General features: G+C 44.7%; 1 protein-coding gene across 1 annotated transcript in view; it reads right to left on the bottom strand.

The window, feature by feature from the left end:
• Positions 1 to 20979, bottom strand: part of DKK2 (dickkopf WNT signaling pathway inhibitor 2) — a 57126-nt gene extending 36147 nt beyond the window's left edge. Inside the window, exon 1 of the mRNA XM_033160621.1 lies at positions 20348 to 20979. Coding sequence (XP_033016512.1) covers positions 20348 to 20608 — 261 coding nt within the window. The 5' untranslated portion in view covers positions 20609 to 20979. The remainder of the gene's footprint in view (positions 1 to 20347) is intronic.
• Positions 20980 to 23507: the final 2528 nt, after the last annotated feature.

The raw sequence follows: 23507 nt of genomic DNA, 5'->3' as shown, positions 1-23507 counted from the left end.
GCTCTTGGGTTATGAATTCAAATGTATTTCCCATACTTCCACATGAATATTTATTTCTGGCTCGGAAAATGAAGCAACCCTCAGAGATCAGCCATTGAACACATTTTAACAGGCAGAAGGAGGCTAGTGATCAAATCCTTTGGCTGTACCCCAGGCAGCGTTGCAGAACTCCCTGCTTGTACAGACACAGAGAGAGGTCAGCTGATGCCCTAAGATGAGAAGTTCTTTTTGTACTCTGGGACAGAGGAACCCAAAGCCCAGCAGGAACCTTCAAAGCAACGTAGGAGGCATGGTGTATTGTATGTGTGTGTGATAGAAACCATGAGTTACAATCATCAAACGCAGTCAAAGGCTGTGGGTCTTGCCACATTTGTTACAATTTGCAACACTATTATTGTCTATCTCACCAGGGGACTGTTTCTACCATCCAAGAAGGTCCCCTTAGGGGATTTTTTTTTTTTTACTCCCCCAACTGTTCTGCCCTGTTTTGGAAGCAGTTAGAAGCAGTGTAAGAAAGCAACAGGACGCCTTGGGAGAGATGCTTGGAGAGTTTGGTGTTTTTTTCTTCTTCTTTTTCAATGAAGTATTTCTGTAAATAAAAGCTGGAAGGAAAAATGCCATGGGGCTGGAAATCTGCAGCTGGGATGTTGGCGGGGGGAGGGGGAGAGGGATTCTAGGGTGGAATGGCGATTATTAGTTTCTTTTGGGAGGGGGAGAAGAAGAAATTAACATATGTATTTATCGTGATTCCAGCTGGAAGGGAAGGGCATTGTAGAAAATGATTTTTTTTTTAAGAAAAAAATGATTATTAAATATATTTATTAAATCACAACTTGTAACAGGAAACTGCAGCTGTGGGAGGGAATGAAAAGAATGATTTTTTCCCCCTTCTTCAGACCATATGCAAGCATTTGCTTTCACCCGGCATAGGAAGCCAGACCTTTCTGATTCAACATCAAAGTGGACAAAAGGTCTACTTCAAATCTATAGTAACCTTTTATTAGCATTCTTAAACTTCCTGCATGCTTGCTGTAGCAGCTTTAAGTAAAAAAACATGGAATAATAGGCCTGAAAGGGAACTCGGACCATTTAGTCCTGGCTCAAGGCAGCAACGCCTCCTCCCCCAGAATCCCCTTGTCTTCTACAAGCAACCCATGAAATCCAGGCCATAATGAACCTTAAGCAGAGAACAGGTATGAACTTGGTGCACACAACATAGAGGATCCCTGCTGAATTGGACCAAAGGTCCATTGACCCCAGCATCCTTCTTTCCACAGAAGTCTATGTGAAGCTCACAAGCAGGACTTTCATAGGTACCTTATATCAAAGTAATACCAATAGTCGCCACAGCTTATTTCTGTCTATGGTGACTGGGAAAGGGTCTCCAGGGTTTCGGACAGAGCAGATTCCCAGTTTGACCTGGAGATGTAGGGAATTGAACATGGGACCTTTCATCATGCATCGCGTGTGGCTTCCCCACTGAGCTACAGCTTGCAAGGTATCTGAGAAGTGGCCTCTCTCCCTACATCCCTTCTTGGTTCTTCAGATATATGGCTATAGATCTGTTGATGATGCCACATGCCTTTGTGGTAAAGCATGTGGTGACTCAAGCTCATGCTTTTATTGCTGTGCCACCAATTCACATCCCTTACTACTGAAGCAAGCCCCAACATTGTCACATTTGCTGAAAACCTTCACAAACATAGAATCACAGAGCTGTAGAGTTATCTGATTTCTCATTTTCATTCACACACACACACACACACACACACACATGGTTTCTATTGTATGGTTTTATGCACCACTTTGATATTTTTAATGAATTTTTGATATGTAAATATTGCTATAAATAAATAAATTAGCCATTGATCCTCTGAATTTGTCTGATCCTTCTTCTAAAGCCAGTCAAGATGGTGGGCACCGCCACATCTCGTGGCAGCAGATCCAATAGTTTAACTGTCTGAAAAAGTACTTCTTCTCGGCTGCCCTGAATTTCTCATTGCTAGATATCCCTGGGTTATATAATACTGGAGTATTATATGAGAGAGGGAGAATATGCAGGGTCATTCAATGAAGCTGAATCCCGAGTCTGCTCCCAAGGCGGTCGTGATGATGTCAACTATGCCTTTCTGATTTGGAGCGTGTTTCATTGGTGTGGTTGAAATTGCTGTATCCCCATCAAGAGTCTCTTTAAACAAAGAACTCTGTCCCCACAGATGTGTTGTTAAGAGACTACCCAGCCCAAAATAAACATATTACTCAGGCTCTAATCTCTTCAAGGCTCCCTAAGAATGTATTAAAAATAGAGCAGAGGCCTATTCCACCTAACTTTCTGGCTCTGGGGATCAGTTTGGGCAACATTCCCCATGAAGCAGCCATATTTCCACATAAGTTGAGATTGGGAACAGTGCTGAGGCCTGCATGCTTCCTTCACACCCCATTCCTCCCACATAGTGTTCCTCATGTGTGGAAGATAATTCCCAAATGCCTCAATAATGTGAGAGCTGTCCTCAAGCACTGAAACCTCAATAGTCCCATTCATACGCAAGGCCAGTGCTACTGTGAGGCAAACTGAGGCAATTTCCTCAAACAGTGGAGACAGAAGGCAGCCAGTTAGCACCCTACACACCCCAACTCACTTGTCTCACCAGCCAATGACCTTGTCAGCCATTTGCCTTGCTGCCACTCCCACCCTATGAGGCTCTAGTGGGTCAGAGCTGCAGCAACAGCCTTTCATGATAGCAACACGACTGCAGCTTACCAGGAAGACAAGTTGCGGCCTGGTGGTGCATTTACAGCTGTGCAGAAATGTTGTTGGAGTGCCAAATTGGTTCCACTGGTGCAAGCCCTCACTTTGCCGCCTCGCCTTTCTTGGGAAGTGACCGTGACACTGCTGCCAGGAGCTCTTGCTGTGGCTCAATCCCACCAGATGAGCCACTCCTTTTGTATATGGAAGCATAGATTGGCAGGAGCAGGATTGTACTTGCTGGAAGCACCCACCTACCTTCATATCTTCATCTAGAGTTTTGAATAGAGCCTAGATTAGCCAAGGGCAACCTACAACTTCACATGGATGGGGGAGACCAGAAGGAGAGAAGGACCAGAAGGGAAATAGGGAAAAGCCCATGTGGATGAGGTGATGGAAGCTGGGAAGGGGGAAAGTTCTCTGTTAGTGGCCAGTCCAGGTCTATAACACGAGAGACCTGTTCCTTCCCAACAAGCTTACTTGGTTGGGGAAGAGGAGAGAGAGAGAAAAGAGAATGGCACTGGCTTTGGTTCTACCCACTACTGGCCCTCAGAATTTATCCCTGGGCTGAGGAATGCAGCCCTTGAGAGAGAATTGGTTCCACACCCCTAGCCTGATGCATACACACTATAGATTTTGCACAAAATATTTGCCCAACCAAGGTCCATGTAAAATGCTTCTGTAACTTGTATACATATAGGCTCTGTTCAGAGCTTCCAAGCCACCTGTGAAGGTTGGGGATAGAGATTGCTTTCATTCATATCCATATAGATGTTGAGTGATCATGGGTGTCCTGCATTAATTGTTGCCCATGTTGTGATGCCCATGACACTTACTGGGTATTCCAGATGTGCTTATGGGCACAAGAAGGTTGGAAACCCCTGATGTATTGTATTGTTTGAGGAAACCCAGCCAGATGGGTGGGGTAAAAATAATAATAATAATAATAATAATAATAATAATAATAATAATAATAATTTGCTTTTCATTTTATTTCCCCATGTTTAGTTTGACTTGTAGATTCAGTCCACTGCTTGGTGAATTGCTAAGTTCTGCTTTTTATCTCATTTTTTTTATCCTATTTGTTTTGTTTCTGCGTTCCATTCAGCAGAAAGGCCAGGTGTACATGCAAAAATGAATGAATGAATATTAATGCATGTACTGAGATCAATGACTCCCAGTGGCCTAAAGCAAGAATTTGGTGTGTGTCCCCCCAGAAAAAAAAAATGTAGGGCAGGAACAAGTATGCTCTCAATTGTGGACCCAGCATCTCTGGCACCTCATACTAACCCCACTGGATTTGTTCTACTCTGGAACTTCTGAATGGAACCCCTGAGTAGAGTTGATCTCTGCCAAAGTAGATTTGCACATTAAATTCAATGTGGACTGCAAGCCCCATTTGGGGCAAGAATCTGCATCTTGAATTCAATCCATGGCTGTAATGAACCTTCCTCGGCTGCCCCAGCTAAAGTCAGGGCTGTAAAGAAAGAAGGAGAGAATTGGGAATACACTTAGAATTCTGCCCGTTATTATGGAGAAAGCCTCACATTGCAGGTTTTCAACAGAGGATGTAAAAATGTTCCATTTTTAGACTTTTGCATCAAAGCAGCAGTGTTTTGGAGTGCATGTGTGCCAAATTACAGCTTTCTGTCTGATGGGGAAATGCTACAGCAATTTACCGATACCCTCTGGGTCAGTAAGTGAGTGAGGCTCAAATGTCTTAATAATATATGATATACCAGGTTCATCTGACAGCCGTTGTTTTCTATAGAGATGATCCCTCTGTATTTTACTGCTGACCTTCTGCCCTTCCTTTCAGGCAGCCAAAATGCTGATTGCTGAAAGGTGAGTGGCAGAAATGCTGTGCAACAAAAGAGGGAAAATCAAAACCAGAATTTTGGCCCTAGTTAAGTCTGCATCTCTCTCTATCTCTCTCATACACACACACACACACACACACACACACACCCCTTTCCTCATTCTGAATTTAGGGCGTCTCACCTCACACACTGCTTCTACCACTAGCACCATATTCCTGGTCAATGAGAAATCACTTAGATGCTTTTCTGGGGAACAACGCGGTGCCTGAGCTTCTGGAAGGGCAAAATCAAAACAGACATGCAGAGCTGCCGGTCTGAATTGGCACGGCTCTCCCAGCTGCAGAACACATGGGGCACCAGTTTGTCTTCTAAACGTCGGCAAGGCCAGGAAGGGATTCATTAAAGAAAAGAAAAAGGCACAATTCTGCTTGTAACATCCTTGCATCCCTGTCCAGTTTTATATATAAAGCATTAGATCAGTGTAGGAATAAAGGATTATGGGTTGCTGGTGAAAGGGTTGTTTCATGCAGATGAAATGCATCCTGCCTAGCAGTTGTCTCTCAGATCGTCGGTGCAGTGTTGATCTCATTGCTACTGAATGATGGCTACAGACTGGCAATCGTCTGGAATACACATATAAAGCATCACAGTAATCTATATAAAAATTCCTGGGGATGTATGAATGACTCTGCATAAAGTTACACAGAATGGAGAGCTTAAGGAAAGCATGACATAGAGACAGACAAACAGACAGACAGACAGAGAGGTAGCAATCCCTTCTCATAGGGAGCCAGTGTGGTGTAGTGGTTAAGAGTGGTAGACTCGTAATCTGGGGAACCAGGTTCGTGTCTCCGCTCCTCCACATGCAGCTGCTGGGTGACCTTGGGCTAGTCACACTTCTCTGAAGTCTCTCAGCCCCACTCACCTCACAGAGTGTTTGTTGTGGGGGAGGAAGGGAAAGGAGAATGTTAGCCGCTTTGAGACTCCTTCGGGTAGTGAAAAGCAAGATATCAAATCCAAACTCTTCTTCTTATTATTCATAGTGCTGCACTGGAACAGTAACAGCACATTGCAATGGGGGAAATGCCATAGCTCAGTGGTATAGCCTCTACGTTTTAGGCAGAAGGCTCCAGGTTCAAGCCCTGGCATCTCCAGGTAGGGCTGAGAATGGCCCTCACCTGAAACCCTAGAGAGCCTCTGCCAGTATTGTGTAGACAGTACTGAGCTAGATGGATCAATGGGTCTAGCTGAACGTAAGGCAGCTTTCTATGTTCCTAATGGAGTCAAAGGAACAAAGTGAAAGCGCCCCAAGTGGCAAGGTCGTGTCTCAGAAGAAAACAAGCATCACAATACATTTGTGATTTCATTCCCTTGCATTAAATCACAATGAGCTTTATTATGAGACAGGCAAGGGTGAGGAAAGAAAGAAAGAGAAAGAGAGAGAGAGAAAGAAAAGAAAAGAGACAGACAGAGATAAACATTGTACTACTCTTGGAAACTACACAGCAAACCAAGAAGTAAGGGTGGGCAAGAATTATTTTATTTTATTTTATATTTTATGTGTCTCCATTATTAAAGATCATGTTTCAGAAGGGAGATCTACAGCTATAGGGGCAAACACAGAAAATTCATCCTGCACTCCTAGCTTAAACCATGGTGAGCATCTTCCCTTGCACATGCACACACACTGTTGTTGAAATCTCGCTTGCTCTTCCCTTTTTGTTCTAGAATCAAAAGGGAGAATCTGTGGCCCTCCAGACTCTTATTCCCATCAGCCTCAGCTGCCATGGCCAATAGTCAGGGGTTATGGAGGCAGTAATATGGGGGGGGGGGCACAGGCCTCCATCCCTGTTCTAGAAGGAATGGGAGCAACTGGGAAGGAAGGAAGGAAGGAAGGAAGGAAGGAAGGAAGGAAGGAAGGAAAAAATGAAGGAAGGAAGGAAGGAAGGAAGGAAGGAAGGAAGGAAGGAAGGAAGGAAAACATTTTGGGAAATATAAATGTATGAACATCTCACAGAAGAAGAGGTTCAAAACAGGGGCGAATAACGCTGAATTCAACTGAGAGATGCATCTCCCTCAATCTACATATTTCTTTCTAGACATCAGATATCAGGGATAGTTTTGTGAATAATGCTTGTTGTTCGGTTTCGCTGGTAAATTCTGTATCCAAAGATCCAATTCCTAAGAGTTCAGATAATCCTGAAAAATGTTGTGCTATTTGGTGGGGTTTTATCTTGCATACTTCAAACATAGCTACTACACAAGACTCCCTCTCTGCGATACAACGTGAAATCTGGCTAACTTGATAGACTCAAGTACAATACTCTTCTATTGATAAACTTTTCTCAGAACCCCTACACTGCTTTTTATGTTTGTTTTGTTTGTATTACCTGCTGTATTTTAATAGAATCTGGGTTGGCTTTTTTAAAAAGAAAGAAAGATCCAGTTCCCAATAAGTTGTCTTGCAGGTTATAATAATCATAATTACTTGGTCACTCATACTTTTAAATCTGAAACACCAATTGAGAGTAAAGTTCACTTTCAATTTGTTGCAGCTGCTGTGGCGAGGACCCCTTTGGAAGAGAAAAAATATTATAATTTCTAGAGGATTCTTCTGGTTAAAAAGCCATTTCCTTACAAGGGAAGTTCTGGAAGATAGCAAAGGTTGGGGGGGGGGGGAAACAAGCCCAGAATTTTACAAGCACTCCTAAAAAGCATTTTGGAAGCATTATATTAATTCAAACAATTGCAAAAAAAAACACACCACATTTTTACTGAGTTAAGGAGCATAGCCCTTCCAATGAAACTTTTAATATCAAGTGAATTTTTAACTTAGCTTTTGACAGACAGCTGTTCTGCTTCAGTGAACACATTACCCTTAACAAAACGCACATGAGGTAAAATGTATCACTCGGATTTGCTCTGGGAACTGTAGAAAGGAAGGCTGGTGGCCAGTTTTGCTTTGTAGCTGTCTGGAAGCCACTTCGAGGGGGTGGGGGGAGGATGGACGACAACCCATGGTTTCCCTACTAATGCACACCCTATATATAGCCCAGCGCAAGCTCTCTCAGAACAGTGCTATGCTAATTGAACTGTTTCTCAGTAAATAATGTTTGTTACAAATGGAGTCCCCAGATCCTTCGTGACCAGATCCTGATCTCTACTGTTTCATTTGTTATTGGCATGCATCCCCCAAAAACCTTGGATGAAAAAGCATTCAGCCCATGAGTGAATAGTAAACTGTTGTATGTCATCTACTTGAGGCTCAGCATCTGGGGGCTTCCCATTGGTTACTGCAGTCATGTGGTGTAACATCTGCTCCCAGACTGGCTGAAGACCTTCCAGCACACTAAATAAATACTCGTGCCAAAATGTGTGCGTGTGGTGGGAGAGAGCTTCTTCTTCTTCTTTTGCAAGACATCTGGGATTTCTGTACACCTGAAGGCCTCCTTCCATATGTTCACACATAACTAATAATATGATCCTACAACAATGGTGCAGTGCATATATTTATGAATTGATTTCTCAGTGCTTGCAGAGTTGCTCTGTTTCCTAGGAGAGTCATCCGCCTGCCATGCCTGCTTAATGTCCCATACAAAACCCTCATCTCATTTATACACTTTCTCCACCACCACCACAAAATATACATTTTTCCTCTTTTTGCAAGATCTCTTTATTCAGTACTCCACAAACCCTCATTTCCTCAGTTGCATACTTGGGTAGATCTCCTAATTCTCTAAAAGAAATAGCGGGAGCTGAGTAGTTTCTTTAACATACAGTGGTACCTCTGGTTAAGAACTTAATTCGTTCCGGAGGTCTGTTCTTAACCTGAAACTGTTCTTAACCTGAGGTACCACTTTAGCTAATGGGGCCTCCCCCTGCCACTGCGCAATTTCTGTTCTCATCCTGAAGCAAAGTTCTTAACCCGAGGTACTATTTCTGGGTTAGTGGAGTCTGTAACCTGAAGCGTCTGTAACCTGAAGCGTCTGTAACCTGAGGTAGGTACCACTGTATTGTCTTCTTCTTAGGTGTGAATTCTCAAATCAGTTTTGTCATAATAATTTTCTGGAGAATCTTTAGCAAGAACAAAGTATTTTCTGGATGGATAACTGTTTGCAAAGGAGCTAGAGATGGGACAACAGATTTGTCATTGCCTATGGTTGTCTATACTGTGGTCATCATGCATCTACTCAGTGTTGAAATTTCTAGATGTTGCAAGTTCTGGAACACTATGGACAGTGCAAATAAGTGCTTACATCACAACTGGGGAATGTTGTTTGTGCTGAGGGCCATATTCCCTTCTGGGTAACCTTCCAGGGGCCATATGCTGGTGGTGGGTGAAGTCAGAATCAAAAGTTGGTTGAGCAACTAATGTTTATTTGCTTGTACATCTCTCTCCTTCTCAGGCAAGAGGCATTATTGGAGTTCAAAGACTCAATTTAGCTAAAATACTGGATGCAAAGCAAGGCAGGTGAGGGGCATGGCTGAAGATAGGCTGTGAGCTAAGGAGAATCCTAAAGGTCAGATAGAGAGGCCTAGAGGGCCACATTTGACTCCCAGACCTGAGATGCCCCATCCCTGGTTTATACAATCCATACTGGTGGTGCTGCCAAAGCATTTTCAGCTCCTGGCAGGGGGGGGGGATCTCCAACCAAATACATGTTGACCCATCAACCTCCAGCATTAGGAGGCATCTGCATGTGCAAGTCAAGAGGTGCACCTTACGAGGTCCTGCAACAATGCTTACCAGCAAGACCAGCGTCCATATCTGACATCATAGGGCAGCTGTCATTGCTGCACTTTGATTTCTTTTTCCTGCCTAGAAGTCAAAACAGCACAGGCAGCTGGACCTAGACACCCTTTTAATGTATGCAATGTTCCTAGCCTAGCAATATTCTGGGGCATTGTGGGAAATCAGAAAGAGTAGCCAGAGACCTAGCTAAGAGCTTACTCCATCATCCTGTTTTGCTGAATGGCCAACCACATGGCTCTGGCCTGTTCTCTCTAAACTAGTATTCAGAGGCATGCTGCCTGGAATGCTCCCACCACAGCCACATGAGAACATCAGAGGAGGAGGCTCACCATATGACACCTTGCCCAGTGCCCTCTTCAAAGTGAACAGAGGAAGCAGCCTTATATTGGGTCGGACCATTGGCCCATCTAGCTCAGTATTGCCTACCTAGACTAAGTGTTGTAGACTTTGCACTGCATCTTTCAAAGAAGGATCTCTCCCAGTCATACTTGGAGATGCCAAGGAATGAACCTTTTGCTTGCAAAGCAGATGCTCTATCATGGAACTGTAGTTCCTCAATCAGGTGTCAACATTCTACTAGAGAGAGATGTACAGGGAACTTTCCCCCTACAAAACGCTATTGACCCCATGGGAAAAGTCAATCAGTGCCACAGCCAATGGGCGGGCAAAGTGGGTGGGGTTTGCAGTATGGCAGGATTCTATAGGGCTCTCTCCCCCCTCCCTCTACTATCCATCTCTCCCTCTTTCCCTGTCTGTAGCTCCCCCTCTCTCAATCAGCATTATAAGATAAGGGGAACTGTCGCAAAACTAACCTATGCAATCAAAGCTTGAAGGCTGTTGTTGTCTATGTCTGTCCCATCACCCACCCGCCCATCCCATCGTGGAACTGCATTCTAAATAAAGAGGGCCGTTATACAAGGGAAATCATTATCATACCAATGCTTTCCTAGCTTTGCTGTATTACTGGTTTGAATTACAAGATCATCCAATCAAGGATGCTCTTACCCTGGTGGGTTTTTGTACATGGCTCAGCCAAGTAGGACTCTGATCTCGACTACAGGCTGGGGCTTATTATAGTAGAGATAATAAAATACATTATGGTATTTTCCCCTCTTTCAAGTTGCCATATTAAAAATGCAGTAAATCAAAGGAGCCTCCACATGACAAGATGAAATCCCTGGAAGGAAAAGCGAATAGGAACACCAACAGTAAGCAAGGAAGCTTCATCATAATAAACACTTAAGACTTTATAAAGCAAAGCACAATGGCAAACAGCTCTCACTGCTCGCCTAGAACGGCAATTGCTTCTGGTTTGCATAGTGAAATTTTGCTGAGGTCCCATGGTTAAGGATTTGGAATTCCCTGGGTTACTAATTATTTAAGATACTGTGGTTACATGTTTGGTGTTCAAGAGGGCCTATTATGGCTGTGCCTTCAGGATACTGTGGTCAATTATTCAGTGTTGTACAGTTTTATTTGCCCACTGGTATGAAACCCCAACTAGGGATTCTTCTCGGGATGTGACAAGCTCAGTTTTAATGGTATGCTCCAGCCCAGGGGGGAAATTGTACACAAATGACCCAAACAGAAATGTTCTGGTTTGAATTTAAATTCTCCACCCACGGAGCTTCCTTAGAAATCCGAGTGAATGAATAATAATTGCAAAGATAATCAAGTGATTGATAAATATAAAAGAAGATCTCAGATTATACCCCATCAAAAAACTGCATCACATATTTTCTTGGTTTTTACCTAACACTGTCAATGTCTACAGAGAACTAGCTATAAGAAGCCAAGATGGGCAAGAGGCAGGTGAGTGGTTTCATTTATTCAAGGAGCTTGTCCACCTCCTCATGCCACAATGATTGAAACTGATCCAGTACAGATGGAACAGACAATACTTTGGATGGTTCTGCTGGTTGCCTCCAAATCTCTGCAAATCTGACCTCCAAGGGTGTCAGAGCAATGTTCTCTTCACCAGATGACAAAAGCCCATTCACCACTCAGAAATGCTCTTCTGGACAACTACTTGCAGATATAATGGCAGTGAAGAAGTTAGCTTTCTCTGCCACCAACACATGGTAGGCATACTGGTGCAATCTCATCCATGTTTGGTCAGTTTTTGGACCAAGATTTACACCACCTGTGCTCCAACTGCTGACCCTCCTGTTTTATCTCACATAGGACACTAGAGTACTAAGGTGACTTACATGCTCCAAGGGCACTCAGGACCAATTATGTCAATGGCTCTTCCCATCTCACCCTTCCAGAGTGAGAGAAGAGGCTCATTGGGAACACCAGGCAGGTCAGCTGGCCTGGAAATACCTCCAGAGCATTCAGGAATCCATCAGATTCCATCAGTCTCCCAGGGTAGAGCATCTTAATAAGTGTCCCACCATTGAAGAGTGGAGTAGCTGCATTCAGCCCAGACCTCAAATTTAGAATTGATTGCTATAATTTAAATAGAAATACAACGTGTATCACCCTAGTGGGGAATACTGTGACCAGGTGATCTGTGAGCCTGTTCAGTCTGCTGTCCAGGTGCTGATCTTAAGACCACTGCTCTCTTCTGGTTCTGTATTATTAAACCAGGCTTAAATCAGACTGTTGTCTGTAAAGAAAGACACACAGGTGCCCTACTTCAAATGCAGTCCTCCATAATATCAGAAGACGGAGATGTGATGTAAAGCACAAAAGGAATGTACAAGCAGAAGTTCTGGTCCCTTCCCACCAGGACTGCCTGAGGTGAAGTCCTCACCCTTCCACCTATAGATTCTGACCAGATTGGAAGCTCAATTATGCTTCAGTTGCAATGAGACAGTGTCCTCAACTGTATCCAAGGGCAGCAGGCTAGCTTAGAGGGTGAAGGGCAGGGCACGTGGCATGCACACACTCTCAGCGACCTGAAGCAAATGCCTTATTTGCTCAATGGTGGTGCTAGCATTTCTCTCCCAGCTTGGGTAGCACCCACTATCAAACTTGGTGGCGTGAAAAGGGACTTTGGAGGATGGGTGGCAGAGGTAACAGAAGCAAACCAGGGGGTGCAACACCCCACCCAAGCACCCTTTTGGCACATTAATTGTATCCTGCACACTCTGCTTATGGAAGAACACAGGAAGTTGCCGTAAGCCACATCAGACCAATGGTCTAGCTTACTCTAACCAGCTTTGGCTCTGCAGGATTTCAGAAAGGAGTCTCTCTCCTGGCACCTCGTACCACTGAGCAATGGCCATTCCCCAGAGTGTTTGGGGCAGAGTTACACTGGAACACATTATGTTATCCTGCTGACACACAAATTTCAGGCATTGCAGGGGGTTGGAATAGATGGCCCTAGGAGTCCCTTCCAACTCTATGATTCTAAGTTTTGTGACTAAGGAATCAGTGCCCAGGCTGGCACTTCCTTCAGAACAACCTGTTGTTCTCTGTTGTCAAGAATCAGGAGGGGTACGCTTGAAAACCTTAACCGGATTCTGGCAAAAAATTCAAAGCACTGTGTAATGGAGCACACCACTTGCCAGGAAAAAGAAGAACCACAAGTCCAGTCTCTAGACCAGCTGTGCAAAAACTCAGGCCTTTCCCCCCAGAATATGCATGGCTGAAGCACATGTTATTTTTCAAGGTCTGTCCGGATTGCAAAGTTTACACCTAAAAATGTAACGTATGGATATGACAAGAGTTTGAAAACTCTTGCATCATACAGATACACCTTCTAGAAAGCCACAATTGAGTGCAGCTCCCTGTTGTGTATACACTTGGTGGGAAACCCATGTGTGTCATTGCACATGGCATGAAATGGCCCCCACGTGTGCGTGTGTGTGTGTGCACGCACGCACGCGCACACAGCAGCAGAAATGCAAACTGTAATGGAATGCACTACAGCCTTTGGCCTGCTCTGATGTGGATTAGCAGTAGCAAATCAAATGGAAAAAACTGCTGTTCTGGACACATCCTCACAGTGTGGAATAATAAAAAGGAAGCCCCATTGAATTCAATGGGGCTTACTTCCAAGAAGTGTGCACATAGGATTGAAGCCTTTATTTATTTATGAGGTATTTTGAAGGCAAATTGATTAATCGGCTTAACCCAACACACATTGAACACTGTTCTTTTGTGAAGCCTGGAATCGTTTTTAATGTGCAGGGTAGAATCATTCCAACTGCACTTTACAATGGGATCACTTTTTGTAGCTTTCTAATAGTAGCAAACAAAGCCACTTTATCCCATTCGTTTTGTGCATTTGCCTCTTTTTCCAAAGTGTCTCTCTCTCTCTTCTCTCTTCTCTCTTCTCTCTTCTCTCTCTCTCTCTCTCTCTCTCTCTCTCTTTCTCTCTCTTTATGAAAGGAGGCAACCATCTTAGAAACTAATCATATCAAAGAAATAAAATGTCATAAAGGAAAAGGAAAAGAAAGCGGGCAGAGAGAGAGAATGAAAAAAAAGGAAGCCTTGTTCTTTTAACAAACAGAGTTTTGTGTTCCTCCAAACAATATTTTGTAGTCTAAACAAGTCAGGGAGAAGTACTAATCTAATAAAGATTCATTTAAAACAAAAAATATTTGACTGTTATGTGCTAATTATTTAGGATATATGAAACCTCTCTTCTTAAAGGCAAGACTTCTAGCTTTGAAACTGTTAATGCCATCAAAATAAATGACCAGCTGAAGAAGAAAAGTCAAAATCATTATCAGTTCATAAAAAGATAATGACTGCAGATACTTGCAGGGCTAAACATACTGGCCACAATTTGAAGAAGTGTCAAGCCATACAAGGATGGCACCCAGGAATACTTAAGGGTGCACCCCCAATACACAGATCTCAGGCACAGTATATTGAGTTCTGGTCTTTATAGCATGCTCATATAATAAACCCTTTTGCTACTCCTTGGCTCCTCCAAACTAGTCTTTCAACTGACACTCTTCTGTCTATAAAACTTACTTCCCAGAATTCTGTAGGTGACAATGAATTTCCTGTGCCCCATCACAGGCTCTCCTTCTTGCCATGGGCAACTCTGGAAACGTCCTTTGCTTAAGAACAGCCTGCTGGATGGCTCATCTAGTCCAGCATCCTGTTCTCACAGTGGATGACCAGATGCTTGTGGGAAACCCACAAGCAAGATTTAAGCAGGAGAAAACTTCATGCTCCCGTGGTTTCCAGCAACTGGTATTCAGAAGTATTGCTGCCCCAACTGTGGAAGCAGAACATAACCATCATGGCTAATAGCCTTCGATAGACCTTTCCTCCACGAATTTCTCTAATCCTCGTTTAAATCCCTCTAGGTTTGTGGCCATCAATGCCTTCTGTGGGAGCAAGTTCATAGTTTTAACTATGCGCTGTGTGAAGACGTATTTTCTTTTCACTGTCCTGAACAGGCCCAAGCAGAGTTTGTCTGAGGCCCAGGGCAGGAGTCTTGTTAGAATAAGGTTATAAACTCTTGGCATGATGGCATAAGTCCAAAAGGCGCCTGGCAGGGACCCCCACCCAGTTTTACTCTCCAAGGCACACACTCTGCATGGTCCTGAATCTTCTAACATTCAACTTCTTTGGATGCCCACAATTTCTAGTGTTGTGAGAGAGGAAGAAAAACTCTTCTCTACCCACTTTCTTCATGCCATGCAGAATTTTTAAAACTCCCATCACGTCACCTCTAAACTAAAAGAAATGCCAAATAGTGCAACCTTTCTTCATAGAGTTGCTCCATCCCGTTGACTGTTTTCTTCGCCTTTTTCTGAACTATGACTTCGAGGAAATAAACCCAACTGATTTCAGCAGAACAAGTAAGTGATCTATATGTAGTAAGCAAGTCATGTTAACAAGGCATAATAAAATTGATGCATTGTATAATCATCCTAGCCCCCAACTGCTTTCCGCTCTGTTGCTTCATAGCAGAGATAAAGGGATAGCTTACATATTTAGCAGAAACAAATGGTTATGTTCTTTCCGGACTGTGTGGTTTCAGGCTTCAGGATAATGTCTAAATGCTCTCTCTGCACACTGAAAAGCAGCATGTCAAGGAGAAAATTCCCTGCACATAGAAAGACAGGAAAGCAAGGAGAAAGTGGAATGAGCTTTTCTACTGGTATGCTAGGTTTGTAGGTACGGGGGTGGGCGGTATTCATTGGAGGAGAAGCTTTCAATCTTTTCCATTGTGTCTTCCATCTATGGAAGTGGTTCTCAAACATTTTTCTCTGGGCCATGCTTTCAGGATAAAATTTTGCTCGTGCCACACCAACGTTTTCATTGGCAAGAAATACGTTTGAAAACAAAAAGAAACAACTCCTAGCCATGCTTAATTTACAACACAGAACACAACTACTTTATAATATGATCATGGGACATCCAGGAAGGATAAAACAATGCAGCTATATAAGAACATGAATCATTCCCAAAATATAAACGAGCCGCTTGGATATGTACCGTAAGTATATAAGAACTCAATGAGTTTGACTGTCCTTGAATCTTCCCGCCATGCTTGCTATCCTCTCCTGCCATACCAGAGTCATGCGCCACACCCAGCGGCAGATGTTGGGCTTTCCAAATTTCAGCAGCGCCCTGTGAGGTGTCAAAATTTGGTGCCCTCTTGCCTTCCATTCTAAGCCATTGTTGCAGTGCCCCCGGAAGCACCCTCTTGCCTTGGCGCCCAATGCATGCGTTCCAGTCATGCTCCCCTAAATCTGCATCTGCCACACCCTCTGAGAACCACTTGCCAAATGGGGCTAATCAGTCTCCATCACCCTGCCACTTCAGGCACAGCATAACTGCCTAATTGTGCTGGCTCAGTTCTGTTGCATTTGTGCTGTGCTGCGATTGGATACTATTCTTTTTCTTCTTTTTTTGAAGGTATACATTTCAGTGATTATATCTGTTTCTATTACTCTTTCCTAACCTCACTGAGTCTCCCTTGAGAAATAGGCAATACAGTTTTAAAAGAAAGAAAGAAATGAAATAAATCATACCCCACCTGAAGCCTTTTGTGGAAGAGTCCAGACTTGCCGCTTGCTTTTGTTGGGTGAACTGACCCCAGTTTACACAAATGACTGTGAGATCCAATACCATTTGCTAGAATCTTTGTTCACTGTGTGAAACCCCAGTTCCAAAACAGCCCTGACTTGAACAGTTGTTTCCTTAGGAGTGGAACGCCTTTGAAATTATCATATAAATCATAACGTTTGGAAATTGTTATGTACTAAAGTTTACTTGCATGGCATTATTTTAAACCTAACGGCTGTGGATGCTGTACATTAAAGGCGAATTTCGCATCATCTTTTTAAACCGAGCAACCCTCGTTGCTGCATAAAGACATTCTTAGGCAATTGTACACAGCGGTGAAGTTGCGAGATGATTAAAAATATCAGTAACTGAAACAAGCAAGGAATCTCAACTTGAAAGGAAAAGATGCTACAGTACTATATGGTACTTATCATCTAAATGGAAGCCCTTCGGGGATCTCTCAAGCAGATCAAGGACGTTTGCATATTCCCCCCCCACCCCATGATTCAGCTACTTAACTTGCACATTAAAACTCTCTTGATAGTTAATCAGCTTCTCCTCAGGCTGTTTTACTCTCACTGTCCCATGATGAAGTAAGGAGTGCAACCAGTCGATTTCCCTTCATTTAGTGGACCTCTTGTATTGTTAGATGCGTTCTTCCTTTCCGTTGCCTGCATTTATAACTATTTCAAAATAAAATTCCAGGCAAAATCAAAAGGAAAAGTGTTTACAGGAGTCCATTGAAGGCAAGGCTTTAGCCACCCTCCTCATTTTAGTAGCAAATGAGTTTTCCACTACTGTTGTGGAACTTCATCAAACTGCATGTCATGGAGTTCTAGGTCTTATTATTTGACTCTTTAAAATCATGTTCAATGGCATCCCAGACACTGACTTACAAAGAATGAAAAGTCAGTGAATAAACAGAATGAAAAGCAACCTTGGCTGTAGCTCTTACTTCTGTGCTGTACTGGATATTTATTTGTTATTATGCACAGTGTAAATAATGCACAGGGTGCATAACATTCCTTCATTGCAAGGGGTTGGACTAGAGGACCCTCAAGGTACCTTCCAACCTTACAGTTCTATGATTCTAAGTGAGGGTAAAGCTAAGATAGAACTTTAGAGAGGGCTTGGCTCAAAATTAATTATCAGTGAAGAGCTTAAAGGGAACGAGCGATATTTTAGGTAGACCTTGAACGGCAGGATTTTCAGGTAGCAAAGCTAGAATTTTCTTTTGTCTGGCCCTGAAGATTCTGGGCAGGTGGACTGAGTCATGCTGGATCAATGGACTGACTCTGTATAATACAGCTTACAATATTCATAAGTCATTTGCTGAATGTTAAGGAGATCGATCCAACCACATGGGGCAGCATGGTATAAGGCATGGAGATAGAAATGGAAGAAGAAAAGGGAGGGGATGGTTCAATGACTTTGTGATGGAATAAGCAAGACCCTCTTTCTTTTATTGGGTTTTTTATTTTTTTTAAAAGCACACTTTATTGGAAACCCCACTGGGAGAAAATCCTATCAATATAGTGCATACTATTAGGGCGGTACAAGATCAAACTATTTTTGCACTACCGGTACCTGTGTTCGCTACCTTATCCACCAATGAAGCAGAACCCTTGCATAGCAAATGATCACAAATACATGGTGACAACTTCATTCATTGATCTAGTGTAACTGTCTATAGTCTGGGCTAAATTCCAGCATTGTTTTCCGACATTCCCAATGGGTAAAAACAAACAAACAAGCCAGAATGCTTGTTAATTCTCCCATTAGCTAGCATTACAATCCCTCATGGCAGAATTGCCTGTCTCCACTTACTATCCATCTTAAATCCAAGGCTGGCGGAAGATTCCTTCCTTGAGGATGCCACTTTGTCAGTTACACTCAATGGGACTGAGTTGTGAATGGCAGCACATGTTTCATACCATCCCAGTAAAATGTAATCTGCTGTAACATATTTTGTTAACATCTTTAACCGACGGGTTTGCAGTTAACAGAATGGGGGAAAGGATTCAAAATTCACAGACAATGAATCTGTAACTCACCCCCTCCCCAAATATTATATATTTTCCTACCTGGTAACCACGTATTCCATCATAAACTGTTACCGTACATCCTATTATTCAGAAGGTACTGTTAAAATGTTAGGAGAGCTGGTCACTTCGTCAGCAAATGAAGTGAATTAGGAAACTTTTCTTTTTTAAAAAAACTTGTTAAGGATGAAGAGGAACTGTACCCAGTGCCCCTTTCATTGTTGACTGAATCTTAGCAGTTCAGTTGCAGCACTGTCTGTCTCCTTGTGGCTCATATCAAACAGTCTTACCTTAGCAGCCAAACACTGTCTGGGCAGATCACCAACAATACACAAATATCCATGCCCTTTGCTTTTTTGTGGAATGCAGAACACCAAAGCTATTCAAGTCAGGAGGCAAGGGGACAAATCCCACGACTCAATAGGAGTACAATGTCCCTAATAATCTCCTGAGTATCGGGAAGATGGGACAGGAGGGAAAGAAACCTTATTGTCAGGAAAACTGGATGGGTTAACACCCAGTTAGCTGCTCCTCTGTGCTTACCACATCAGGTATGACCAAAAACAATGCCAACTTCCATTATGAACATCTAAGGGCCAAAACAGACATGGTGCAAGAGATCCATTATCAGATCTCCACACTTAAAAAAACAAATAAATTAAAAACAGCTATTGGGGTGTGTGCAAATTGCACCAGGGCTTAGAGAGGTCGAACTAGTACCAGCTATTATGGAGGGGAGCAGATAAAATGCTCACTCATCCAGTTCCACTGTCCCACTCAGTTCCCTTCCCTCAGTTTGGGTAGATCTGATCACAGATCTCCAGAGTTACCTTAGTTTTGACTCCCAAACCCTGGCTAGCAACTGATTTGGTGGTGTGGGGACACTTCAATAGTGGAATGGAGGGTAGAGTTGCAGCTCCTGTCTCACCCACCCACCCCTTTGCAGGTAAACTAGAAACAAGTCTTCTTTCCACAGCCACTAATGTCTTTCTTACTGTGAGTGTATGTGGTGGAGATTTGTTCTGTCAGGGAGCTGAATTTGATTCCTGGGCTCTCCAGCTATTGACCTCTATTATGAGAGTGAGCATCGATGCCCTTATCCTCACTTAGGAGAGCAACAACTATTCTCCTATAATTGGAGACACATTTATATCCTGATCCTTAAGTGCTTAGCAATCAGTCCCACTGATTTCAATCAAGCCGGCTTAGGATCACCGTCTTACAATGTTCTGATTTCATGCTGAACTTTGCAATTTTGCACCTCTGCCAACTGGATGCACTAATGTCACACAACAAACAGCAAAACAATGAATAATTATCATTCTTTCTAGTAGCGCCCACTGTTTCTACTACTGTGTAAAATGTAATACATCTCACATTTCCTTCATGGAGCATAAGGCAACATTCATGAGTCCCACTCTCCTCCATTTTATCTTCGCAACACCCCTGTGAAGTGTACTATTTGTGCACACACACAACAGAGAGAAAACACTGTGCTAGGGGCTGTACGGACTCGGCAGTCATGACTCTGTTGCCATGTTTTTCTTTCTTTATCTTTGGGCTGCATGCAGTGCAAGTCCTACGCAGAGTAGGCCCATTCAAATCAGCCAAGTACCTTAAGTGCATTAATTTCAGTGGGTCTACTCTGAGTAAGACCAGCATTTGGCTACAAACCACTGTTAGCTAAAGATCCCAAGACAAGAGACCCTCCATGTTCAGGAGCAGTATATCTCTGAAAGCTGTGGACGGACCTGAGAGGGGAAGGAGCTCCCCCTAATCTTGAAACTGGTATTTTATTTTATTTTAAGAAAATAGGTTTAGAGCTAAGTTCCTGAAGCATCATGTGGGCTGATACAGAGCAGTTTGGTTGCAAGCAGAGGAGCGGGCTGCATGAGCCAGATGGGAGAGGAAGGCAGGGATGGTATCCTACGAAGGAAGGAAGGAAGGAAGGAAGGAAGGAAGGAAGGAAGGAAGGAAGGAAGGAGCAGGGATGACTTCCTACCTCGCCTTGCCGGTGATAATGCTTCAGCCCCTTGCCCCCCTGGCCCAAGATTTTGCCCTTCTTGCTGCTCCCGAGAGCCAATCCTTGGTGGAAGGTGGTCGACCTGTTGGTGGTCGCCTGCGTCGGCGTCTCGCCCATTAGGGTGGACTTGATAGAGTTCACCTTGGTGCCGTCTAGCTGGGAGCTCTCCACCACCAGGAGCGCGGCCAGGAAGAGTAGAGGGCGCGACGTGGAGAACTGATTCCAGCTCAGCATGATCATCTCCCCTCGCCCCAGAAAGGAAGGCTGACGCTTCTTTTCCGGGGTTTGGGGTTGGGAGTCTTGTTCTTGGCTTGACTGGTGCGTTTTATAAAGATATTTCAAAGCACCTTCTGCTTCTTCTATTGCATCGCGATGTTCTTCTCATTCACGGAAGCGCAGGCGATGCACATCAAAGACCCCCAGATGGCATTTTGGAAAAGACTCCGAGGAGCTTGGCGCGAGAAGCTCTCCCTGGAGGGGGCGGGCTGGCGGGCGGCTCGGTCCTTGCGGCAGCGGCTGCGTTTCTGGGGAAGGAGTGAGCGAAAGGAAGGCAGTCCCTGCTCGCCGCCCGCCTGCTCCGCCTCTCGCTGCTGCTGCCGGAGCAGCCCGTCGGGCGAACTCCAAGGCGACCCGCTCCCGGTCGAGGCAACGCTGGCTGGCTGTCCGGCGGCCGGGCTTAGCGCCCTCTCGCTCGCGCTTCCGTCGGGGAAAAAGGGACACGCTCGCCTCCTTCCCGCTTGCAGTTAGCTGGTCCCGGACATCCCGAGGGAAGGCCAGGCGAAAGTCCTGGGTGGGTGCTGGGGGAGAAGGACCCAGCGCGCCTGGCCGGGCAGAGGTGGATTCAAGCGCCTCGTCCGACCCGTCGGTCCGCGCTCCAGCCCTGTCCCCGGCAACTCGCCTCGCTCTCCTCCTGCCCCCTTCGCTTTTATAGCTTCCCCCGGCGCAGTTTTCCCTCCGCCCCCCAAAAGCCGAGCCGAGTTGACAGGGAGGGAAGCTGACTCATACGCTCTCCTCTCTCCCACTCCCCACATCTCCTCCCAAGTCCCACCCGGCGCCTTCCTCCTGCTCCTGCTCCTCCTCCTCCTCTCGAGCCCTCGGAGTACAGAAGGAGGGGAATAAATAAAACGGTTTGTCCTGTCTCTGTCCGTGTGTAGAGTGCCTTCCCGCCTTCGTACTCATCACTGATGCGGTCTTTCTTCCCCCTAACCCGGAAAAAAGCCTCCCTTTTCATAGCAAGAGGGCTTTTAGGGAGGTTAGAGCCCTCGTTTTCTTTTGGACATGGACCCCCCCCCCCCTCTAAGAAATGTTGGAGACCGGTCAGGATTGCCAGGCGTCGGGAGGCACAGAACGCTTCCCCGCTTTGCACTCAGAGCTCTGTGCGAGACCAGAAGCCTGCGAACCTTTGACACAACGTTTTGTTCAATAGGGTTTTCTCGCCGGCGAACACACTGCGCAGTTTGCTCCGGAATCCGAAACGCATGGGGTGGGGGTGAGGATTTTACTAGTTGCTCCAAAACTGTTAGCACCTGAGAAACTCATAGGTTTGCCTGCGCATTTCATACCTTCTTCTTTGGCGATCACTCGCCATATGGAAGAAAGAGAGAAAGAGAGAGGGAGGGAAAGAGGGAACTCTAAGTCATACCTGACCAGACCTCCATGAAATACAAATGATATACTGTATAAGTGTATGCCATTATTCTGCAACCTTTAAAATGTATCTAAGTTTAAGCAACGGGGCAGTTCACATCAGCAGGACTTCAGGACTTGGCAGTATTACTCGCATTACACCTGATATTGCAAAGGGCATATTTCGATATCAACCACCAACCCGAGGCTCGCCAGTCATACATGCCGGGCAAAGTGCGCTCTGGCCCTGCGAAGCTTTTGCTGCGATCAAATCTGCTGGCCACCAAACTCCTTGTAGCTGTTTCCTGCTGCAACAGAACCGACGGGACTGGATCTTGTCCCTGACGCCAGAGGAGACCCTTGGCTTTTATTGCTGGGTGCAGCCAAGCTGAGCCTCTCTTCCCGCCCCCACCCGGTTCCTGAACAGAACCCACCACCACCCATGATTTCAAATCCATCAAAATATTTCCCCAGTTCTCGGCTGAGCTGAAATTCAAAACGTTTTCATTCTTTGCTTCAGCGGGCTTGTATGGATCAGGTTGAGGAGTCCTTGTTAGAAAGTTATCTCAGTGCCCCATGGGCATATATTTAATATATCCCCGACCTGCATTGAAGGGGGTTGGACTAGATTACCCTCGGATCCCTTTCACCTCTACAATTCTATGATTCTTTGAGCTCTTATTCAAGGGGAGCTCTCCAGTCCGGGCGGGGAGGGCTCTCTGCATGTGTTCAGAGAAACATACTTCTCTCTCAGAGCCTGGACGGTCTCATGCTACAGCACCCTTCTAATTTTGGTAGGCTACTTAAAAAAATAAAATAAACCCTGGTCCCCTCCATCTCTTGCTTCGCGAAACTTCTTGTCTGATAAAGAGTTCTGGAAAGCTTTCTCGCTTTCTGCGGCATGTTTGGCTGGTGAACTTCGGGTTTTGGAGTTTCCGCTTGTTTCACGTGCACCACGGTTGGGTCCAAGGTAGCAAAAGATACTGGATCTCTGAAAGTCGAGGACACCTTTGCCCAGAGCTATAACGCTGCGCTCCTCTTCCATCCGGTAAGCAACTGTAGTGTAGAATAGTAGTCGCAACAAATATAACGGATTCCGCAGTCAAGGGGGTTGAGGTCAGAAAGACCATTGGACTGACCAGTCTGCGTGCTGTTAGTTACCGTAAGTTCTTTCCTCTTCCTCTCTCTCAAAATATATTTATAGGCAGCGATGGTGGAGTGGTTAAGACTGTCGGACGAGGATCTGGGAGACAAGGGTTCAAATCCCGCTGGGCCATAGCGTTCCCAGTGTGTCCCTGTGTGTCACTGCCTGTCAGCTCGACCTACCTCAAAGGGTTGTTGTGGGGATAAAATGCGCAGGAGGAGAACCACGTACACCACCTTGAGCTCCTTAGAGAAAAAAGATGAGATATGAACGCAATAAATCAATAAGAATATATGTTCTGAGAGATTACTTACTGTCCTTGCGATAAGGAGTGGGATGGGATCCGGAGGAGGGCAGGGGAGGGCAGAC

This window comes from Lacerta agilis, chromosome 9 (assembly GCF_009819535.1).
Source record: "Lacerta agilis isolate rLacAgi1 chromosome 9, rLacAgi1.pri, whole genome shotgun sequence".
In the NCBI taxonomy this organism is placed as follows: Eukaryota; Metazoa; Chordata; class Lepidosauria; order Squamata; family Lacertidae; genus Lacerta; species Lacerta agilis.
The sequence above is the reverse complement of the archived record's forward strand: the minus strand, read 5'-3'. Positions and strand labels throughout refer to the sequence as shown.